The sequence below is a fragment of the Bidens hawaiensis genome, unplaced genomic scaffold, assembly GCF_021521415.1.
Source record: "Bidens hawaiensis isolate Kalapana, Puna unplaced genomic scaffold, B.hawaiensis_p1.1 tig00003587_1, whole genome shotgun sequence".
Classification (NCBI taxonomy): Eukaryota; Viridiplantae; Streptophyta; class Magnoliopsida; order Asterales; family Asteraceae; genus Bidens; species Bidens hawaiensis.
In genome coordinates, this window is record NW_027491204.1 from 1,628,764 (window position 1) to 1,637,593 (window position 8,830).

General features: G+C 32.2%; 2 protein-coding genes across 2 annotated transcripts; one reads left to right on the forward strand and one right to left on the reverse strand.

Annotated features, from left to right (window-relative positions):
* The first annotated feature begins 76 nt into the window (after nucleotides 1-76).
* LOC143623899 (DNA repair protein rhp7-like) lies at nucleotides 77-5,174 on the forward strand. The gene is made up of 6 exons (XM_077094698.1): nucleotides 77-1,159; nucleotides 1,983-2,416; nucleotides 3,077-3,238; nucleotides 3,780-3,855; nucleotides 4,178-4,333; nucleotides 4,935-5,174. The coding sequence occupies exons 1-6, from the start codon at nucleotides 86-88 to the stop codon at nucleotides 5,085-5,087; spliced, it is 2,055 nt and encodes a 684-aa protein (XP_076950813.1). The 5' UTR covers nucleotides 77-85; the 3' UTR covers nucleotides 5,088-5,174.
* Nucleotides 5,175-7,636: 2,462 nt separating this feature from the next.
* Nucleotides 7,637-8,415, reverse strand: LOC143623894 (uncharacterized). Its single transcript, XM_077094695.1, has one exon. It carries the CDS (start codon nucleotides 8,112-8,114, stop codon nucleotides 7,779-7,781), a length of 336 nt encoding a protein of 111 aa, XP_076950810.1. The 5' UTR covers nucleotides 8,115-8,415; the 3' UTR covers nucleotides 7,637-7,778.
* Between the last annotated feature and the right edge of the window lie 415 nt (nucleotides 8,416-8,830).

Below are 8,830 nucleotides of genomic sequence, written 5' to 3' on the forward strand. Positions count from 1 at the left end.
GCCATTTTTTTTGTCAATGATTTGTTTAAATTGTGTATCAAGAACTTGTTAAAAATCATTTCAGGGATTTATTGGAATCTTGGTAATGGAATCTGATGAGAATCGCGGAATTAAGAAAGTTTTTAATTTTATTGGAACCAAAAGGGTTGGTGAATCAAGCAATTCACTTTCTGTAAACAAGAAAAGCAAGGCTTCTGAGAATCTTGAATTTGATGATGACCATGAAAGAGAATCAGTCCCAAAACTGGACTTTGATCTCAATTTCTCCATGGATGATGAAAATCATGTTAATGATGCTGAAAATCATAACAAATTTGTTCAATTGTTTAATCTTAATGGCCCGATTAAAGAGGTTATCTATATATCATCCGATGACGAGGAGGATGACACAAAGTTAGTTATTTCAAGAAATGATAAACAAAAGGGTATTGAAGGTAGTTCTATTTTTGGTCTTGATCTTAATCTGGGATTTGATAATCAAAATCTGGTTGAAAGAAAGTACACAGAAGAAGAAAAAGGAAAGTCAAAAGTTGAATACGTTGAGATTGACTTTTTCTCATTATTGCTCGAACGTGACGCTCCACAAGCCGATCCAGTTTATGAAGCTATTGAGCTCAACCCCAGACAAACTCCCGAGCCAATAAACTTGCACCTGCAAGTTGTAGAAGTCCCAATAATTCAAGTAAAGAAAACCGCGTCTATAGTAAAAATTAAAAAACCTGCTGATTGGTTAAATCTCACTCCTGTTTATGATTATTTGAATAGTCATATAAACAGGGTGTTCTTTAACGAAAATTCAAATCCGTTTGGTGAAATGAAGGACGCTATAGATAAATACGTTAAATATGAAGGTGAGAAGTTGGTTGACTGGAGTCCTCGTTGCTTTGGAATTCGTCCTCGTGTTGTGCCTTCATTGCTGGATCTTAGTTTGGATGTGCTTGTGAAGAATGCTGATGCTATTTCTTCCTTTGACCATGTTCCTGAATGGATGAGAAAAAAGTTGACCAATTTGCTATGTGAAACGCATAAAATGGATATTCATATACTCAAGTTGCTTTTTAAAGGTTCTCCTAGTGAAATACGTGTCAATAGTTGTGCTTGGATGACACAAAAACAACTCACTGATGCACTTGGAACATCCAATTTGCAAAACTTAAAAGTAAGTTTGATATTCAAGTATTTATATGTTAGCAGTTTATAGATGTATGATACGTCTGCTATATTTGACACGCTAATTATTTATATAATGAATTGGGTTATTGCTCTAAAATGTTTCCAACTTGACTCGTTTTGTAATTGTTCATCACACGCAATTACAAAACGTGTGAAGTTGGTACACATTGGTGCAGTGAACCCCAATAAATTTGAAAGCTATTGGAAAACAAAAGTTTCGGGTTGACCCAATCTGTCTAACTATATATTACATGTAGAATACACATGGATATATTTTTGGTACATATTCATATTAGTTTAGGTTGAATTTTTCAAAGACATATTTTTTAGTCAACTAAACAAAACAGGGAATAACATATTTATTGAATGCAAATGATGTGATTATTTTAGTTATTTTTTGTTACATACAGGGAGTAATATAATTATTGAATTCAAATGATTTAATTATTATTATTATTATTATTATTATTATTATTATTATTCAATTGCTTTTTGTTACAAACACGGAATAACTTATTTATTGAATTCAAATGATCTGGTTGTTATTTTTAACTATTTGTTGTTAGAAACAGGGAATAACATATATATTGAATTCAATAGTTCGATTATTATTTATTGTAATTATTCTTTGTTACAAACATGGAATAATATATTTATTAAATTCAAAAAACTTAAATATTATTACATCTTTTAATTATTTTTTGTTATAAACAGGTAGTAACATATATATACTGAATTCAAATGAGTTGATTATTGATTATTAGTTTAATTGATATCATCATTCTAATAATAATTTATGCTACAAACAGGTGCTACAGCTAGACTACTGCGGCCGATGCTCATTTGATGACATCATACCTAACTCCTTAGCACAGTCTCCCAACAGCCTACCCTTTCTAGGAATCTTGTCACTAAAAGGCGCGGCCCGTTTATCTGACGACACTCTAAAGCCGCTTTTAATATCAGCACCATTACTCCAATCCATTAATCTTAGCCAATGCACTCTCCTCTCAAACACCGCCATTCAAATCATACACCAATATCTAGAGAATAGTCTGAAAGAGCTTTATATAGATGAGTGCCCGAGAATCGATGTCTCGATTTCTGCATTCTCATTCATAACATTTGATCATTTGGAAGTTCTGTCAGTAGCAGGAATCGAAACCGTATCTGATGGCTTTGTTAAAATCTTTACAAGTTTCTGTGGAAAGAAGTTGAAGGGGCTTAATCTGGCCGGTTGTGTGTAAGAATTTGATTAGATTTTATGTTTTTTATTCGATTATGTGATTTATTTAAACCAAGTTAAGTGTGTGCATGGTCGGGTTGGATCGGTTTTGGGCTCAAATTAAACCAAAAACCGAAATTTCCGTTCGGGCTTGAATTTTTTAGCCTTAAAAAATGACCCAAAATAATTGATTTGAGCGTAAATCTTTTTGTTAATTAATAATTAACAGAATATCGTACATTTGGGCTAAAAGTACTTGGGGTTACACTATTTATTAAACTCTTATTAATTATATAAATTCAAAATAAAAATGTGAAAATCTAGATTTGGTTCAGTTCAAAAAGTTTACAGAATTTGTATTAGAGAAATAGAGAAGTTTTTTATTAAAAGGCCAAAATACTCTTGGATTATTTGTGTTACTGTTAAGAAATGACCAAAATGCCCTTGTATTTACAATTAAAAATTACTTTTTATAAAAAGTTGATAGAAATTTTGGATGGGTTAGCGTCAGCGGGCTGGACTTCAAATTATACGAAAATGAAACTATTGGACTAAAAAAGTCAAATTTAAACTAATGGACTAGAAGGGATACTTAAGTTAAACCGTATTGAAATATAAATTTTGTTTTTTATTTTTATTCGTTTATGTACTTTAAGCTAATTGTTTTTTGTTTTGCAGATTGTTAACAAATGCCTGCTTGCAATTTATTGGGGAATGTTGCCCGGTTTTATGTTCTCTGGATGTTTCAAATCTGAGTAATTTGACAGATTTGGGTTTGTGTTATCTTGCTGTCGGGTGTAAATCGATTGAATCGCTTAATGTTACCCGTGCTGATTTCAGGTACTCTTTCCTAGGGGTGTGCATGAAACTGAAGAAACCAATCCCAATCATAAACGAGGGTTTGGTTAAATGTTTTCCTAAAAACTGAGTTTTCGGTTTGGTTTTGGTTTCGCATATAATAGAGAACCCAAACAAAAAATGATGGTTTGGTTTTATTTTGTGTAAAAACCAAACTTTTGGTTCGGTTTTGGACTTTTGGTTTTGCATGTAATTAAAACCAAACTGATCCAAATTTTTGGTTTTTTCAATTTTAGTTTTGAGTTTTAAGTAATTTATAAGAATTTAATGAATAGTGTACACATATTTTGGCTTAAGTTTAGCATAATCAATTAATTATTAGTTAACAAAAAGATTTAAGCCCAACTTAATTGTTTTGGGCCAAATTTTGTTATTGGCTCAAAATTTCAGCCCAAATGGCAAAATCAAAACTGAAAATTCGTAATAAACTACAGTTTAGTTTATAGTTTATACAGAGTGAAATTGAGATTGTTATGATTTCTATTTCCTGCATATGATTATGGTTTATATTGTGTTGTGGTAGTGATGAAATTGTGGCTGCTTTTCTGGAAACGTCTGGAAAAAAGTTAAAAGAACTCTCTTTTAATCATGTTGGCAAGGTATCTAATATATGTGTGTATGTAAATGTGTGTGTGGGTGTGTGTATAGAGAAAGAGGACAGTTCAATACATAACTAATGTTAACATGATGTCCATGAGGTACTCGACTCTATTATTTATATATTTTTTATTTCAAATATTAATATGATTTTACATAATAGTAAATATTATGTGCAAATTTTGATAAAAAGTAATTAAATAGTATTTATAATGAACTATGCATTGAACTATGTATATATAATCATTCAGTTCATTTACAGCATGTGTGATGCACTTTGCAAAACGACTGTTTTCATTTTATGCACATTACTTACAACTGCAGATTAGTTTCAAAACAGCGTTCTCCCTTGCAAAATTTTCCAAAAATCTTACAACTTTGGATGTGTCATGGTGTCGTGAGTTAACTGATGAGGCAATGGGCTTTATTACCGATCACTGCTGCTCATTAAAGCAGCTCAAAATCTTTGGTTGTACCCAGGTAAACAATCCATCATATCATATTCTTAATTCTTATTATGGCGTGTTTGGATTTTTATGTTTTGGAATCAGTTATTTGATTATTGTGAGTTGTAATCAGAATATTCAGTTTTTGAATGTTTGGATAAACGAATTCTGTTTTTAATTATCTAGTTAAATACTTTCATACCATCTACAAACTTAACCTTTTTTTTATTTTAACCAATTTGCTAAACTTTCAGTCTCATTTCAGTAAAGTATTTCTTTTTTCTTTCAAAAAAGTCGCTTTTATCTATTATTCGTAAGCCTGGCAAAACGGACTCGTCAGGCGACGGAGGTTTGGGTCAAATTGGGTTCGGAACAAAACGGGTTGTTTAAATTCTTTCTTGAATATAAATGGTCATAAATTTTGGACATGGTATTACAAGTTCATCCACGCGTTATTTTCTAATATGTATATTCTATATCACATAATCATTTTGAAAACACAAATCCAATTTGCATTATGACTTCTGTTGAGTTTATGTTTGCTGACTAACATCATTGTCTTCCAACCCTGATCTTGACCGCCATCTGGTTGGTGCTCAGAATGCAACAACTGATTGAATGTTTTATTTGGGCAGCTTACCGAGAGTTTTCTCTTTGGACACTCGAACCCACAAATGCGCATTGTGGGACGGGACCTGGTTCCCTTGACAGAACGTGTGAAAATGCTGGAGCTGGACGAGATGCTGCTTCAACATTCTGTGCTGAAGACTCCCGAAAATGGGGTTTAAACTTGTTTTTTATTGCTTCCGAAATGATATAAGCCGCTTAGCTTACTTGAAACTCAAGAATAAATGGTATAACAGTTTGTTGATCAAATATGCCGACGATGAAACTTTAGTAGATGATCAAATATGAAGTTTTAAGTATTTTAAACTTATATATTTTGATATTTTAATTTTTTGATAGGTAAGTATGGTTTGAGTGGATATGTGATATTATCCCCACAGGTAGTGTTGTAGTAATTTCTAGCTGCTAATCGGGCGGTGAGGTGGCAATCTTGACTCAAACCATTTCAAATAGGTCAATTTGGGTTGTTTTAAAAAATAAATGGGTTGGTTTGGGTGAGAGATTCTAACTAAATGGGTCAAAATGAGTCATTTGAAATTCCATCTTGTTATTTCGGGTCGAAATGGGTTGGCAAATTCAAAGAAATTGGTCAATGTGGGTTAATGTCCTAAGAAAATGTGTCAGGTTTTGGATCGAAACAGGTTTCTGCATGAGACAGGTTTCGGCACGAAACAGGTTTCAGATTTGAACGGGTTCTGTTCAAGTTTCAAACTAACACGAGTTCACACGGGATGGGTTGGATGTCGGTTTCTTTTGTTTCTTTTTGGTTTTTTGTTTCGCTTTTGTCCGTTTTTTCAGTTTCGTTTTTGTTCGGTTTCAATTTTTTAAGTTTTGTTTTGATTGATTTTTTCCATTTCGATTGATTTGGTTTGATTTTGGCCTTTTGTTTTGGTTCAATTTCTCGGTTTTTTTATGGAGCGAGGACAACGGATGAAACATTTTAGTTTTTTTCTTTTATCGTTTTTGATTTATAATATAAGTTATGATTTTTTATTATTATTATTTTTGAATATTTTTTAGGGTGTTTTGATCTTAATAGAAAACCCTCAAAACAAAATTCATAAAAAAAGAACAATAAAAAAATCATTACTCAAAATATAAATAAAAACAAAAAATCTAAAAAAAAAGAATGTTGGATTTTAATAACCCCTATTGAATGGTTTTGGCCGATAATAATCTCTATTCATTTTATCGCCACTGACAGTCCCAAATTCAAAAAAGTTGGCCCCCCAAAGGTCCCCCGTTAAAAAGGACTTAACGGCGTTATATTTTTTTCCGAATTTCAAACTATCTTTTTGGGCTATTAATTGGAAGGAAGATACGAGTCGAATGATATAACACTTAGCTCCAAACAATGATCTAAACGACTTAATTTTGGTTATTTGTAAGTTCAAACACCCGAATTGAAGCATTGCTTCGTCATTTTGAAGCACTGTTCTGAACTAAGTTTTACACCAATCGACTTGTATACTCCTAATGATCAAAAGCCCTAAAACATTGGTTTGAAATTCAGAAAAAACTATAACGCCGTTAAGTCATATTTAACGGGGGACCATTAAGGGGCAACTATTTTGAATTTGGGACCGTCGGTGGCGATAAAATGAATAGGGATTATTATCGGCCAATACCATTCAATAGGGATTATTAAAATCCAATATTCCAAAAACAAACTAAAAATGTTTACGACGTTATCTTCATTTAAAAAAACCCCGAAACCCGTTTCGACCATAACCTGTTCTGACCTAAATCAGAACAACCCTTTTTTAATTGACTCATTTCGACCCTAACCCGTTCTGACATAAATCCGTTTCGACTCATGACTCGTTCGATCCAACCCAACTCATTTGCCACCTGTACCCACAGTTTATTGGCCTCGACAAATGCATCAAGCTTCAACTAGGGGTTGTGTAAGTTTAAATGCTTGCAACGATTGAATATGCCATGTAAGGGAGTATGTGGACCCGTTTGGGCTAAAGTAGAAAAAAAAACTAAATATTCGTTATCTGATATTTTGAAAATCGTTCGGTCTTGGTTTGGTCGTTTGGCTTTGAAAGTTTTAGAAAATATAAGTACTGAAATAATAAATTTTGGATTGAAACTTTCGGCTAAACAATTATTTAAAAAATTATATGGGTTCAATTTGGTGTTTACGGTTTCGATTCTTTTTTTCTCGGTATTTACAAGTCCGGTTGGAATATAGGGGATGAGTGCATGCAAAACCGAAATCGAATTGAAAATTCGTTTTTTTAGAAAACATAAAACCAAACAGGAGGTTTTGGGTTAGGTTTGGCTAGTCTTATTCAGTTCGGTTACATCGGCTATTTCTTTACGAGTTAGGTTTGTCATTTTTATTTTTTAAAATATATTAAAAGTAAACAAAATAATTCAATTAAAATAGAGAGGCAGGTAAACGATTAATAAACTATACCCTCTTTTGAATGCAAAACTGATCCATTCAAATATATATATATATATATATATATATATATATATATATATATTTAGTGTCATGGCATTTTGCCATTTACTTGCCTAGTTTAGAGCGTGTTCTAGATGGGTCAAACCAAAGATCTAGGTTTGCCACAATATCGACCTTATAGGTGCATAAACCCGCCTCCTCAGTTATAGTCATTTTATGTTTCGTTTACTCACATCATCTTGATCCATATCAATACAAGCTTCTTTCGCCAAAAAGAAAAAAAAATGTTATTTAATATCTTATACTCGTTTTTATGTGTTATATACGTATGAGACACTCATGTGACATCTCAATCCAAATCAATACAAGTTTGTTTCATAAAAAAACAAGATACATGCATGAAACTCTACGGATTCCTTTTATAAAACAAACCTCAAAAATCTTTACACTTCAAAATGAACATAAGAAGTACTAAAAGAGCAATGATCCCGCCCAAAGATCCTCCTACTCGGTATATCCAGTAAGGATCAAACCGTGTAAGACTTTGATCCAAATAACATGAAAAAATTGCAACAACAATCAAGATCAACAAAACTAGAACCAAAGAAGTGGAAATGCTAAGAAAGGTTTGTTCTTCAAGCTCAAACTCTTCAATCGTTTGCGGCCTTTTATCGATGAATAAAGGTGAGATGACACATATGAGTCCCAAGCTTATAGCCACCAATCTTTCTGTTGATGAGTGTCTCCTGATTGAGCCTACATGGTCCATTTAGTAGGGGTTTAGTTTAACAAGTTGTGCTTTGCTTACTTTCTTGTTGTCTTTTATATATGGGAACTTGATTCCATCAAAGTTCATCAGGATAATATCTTTTATATGTGGGTACTTGATTCTCAATTCCATTAGGGAAAATAGTATAAAAGTTATACGTTTTTAGGATTTTTGTGGCAAAAGAGTGTGAATTATATTCTTGAGGTTATTGAGAATGTTTAAAACTTGATTTTGAAGTTATAAACGTGAGTGCCTATGAATTATTCGTTGATAAACCATATTGTCACGCAATAAAATCGATATATTTGGTCGCATTGAGTGCAAATCATAATAGAACTACACGATTAAGCATGTTTCAATTGAACCAACTCATGATGTGTAACCAAAAATAACATCATAAAATTTACATGGATAAAACGAACAATACTGATAGAGGGTTAGATTTTAATCGGTTATGGATGCATGGTTTCTTAACCGAGGACTAGATTATTATACCTCACTCTTTTAAAGACAAAATATTATCTAACTTTTTGATACCGCTAGGCTAAAGACCCTTTTGATCTTGTTATATAATCAGCTACTTGGTATAACTATTTGAATCTTGACCTAGCCAATTAAGATTTATTTATTATTAATATTTTAATTTTTAGTAGAAGATTTAGAATTTTATACGCAAAGTCGAAGTGGATTTTGTTAGAAATCAATAGCTCTCATAC

Bases quoted from the DNA above. Each gene is read 5' to 3' on its own strand.
- LOC143623894 (XM_077094695.1), bottom strand. From the start codon at position 8,114: ATGGACCATGTAGGCTCAATCAGGAGACACTCATCAACAGAAAGATTG.
- LOC143623899 (XM_077094698.1), top strand. From the start codon at position 86: ATGGAATCTGATGAGAATCGCGGAATTAAGAAAGTTTTTAATTTTATT. The intron at 1,160-1,982 runs GTAAGTTTGATA...TGCTACAAACAG, and splicing joins CCAATTTGCAAAACTTAAAA to GTGCTACAGCTAGACTACTG. The intron at 4,334-4,934 runs GTAAACAATCCA...TTATTTGGGCAG, and splicing joins AAATCTTTGGTTGTACCCAG to CTTACCGAGAGTTTTCTCTT.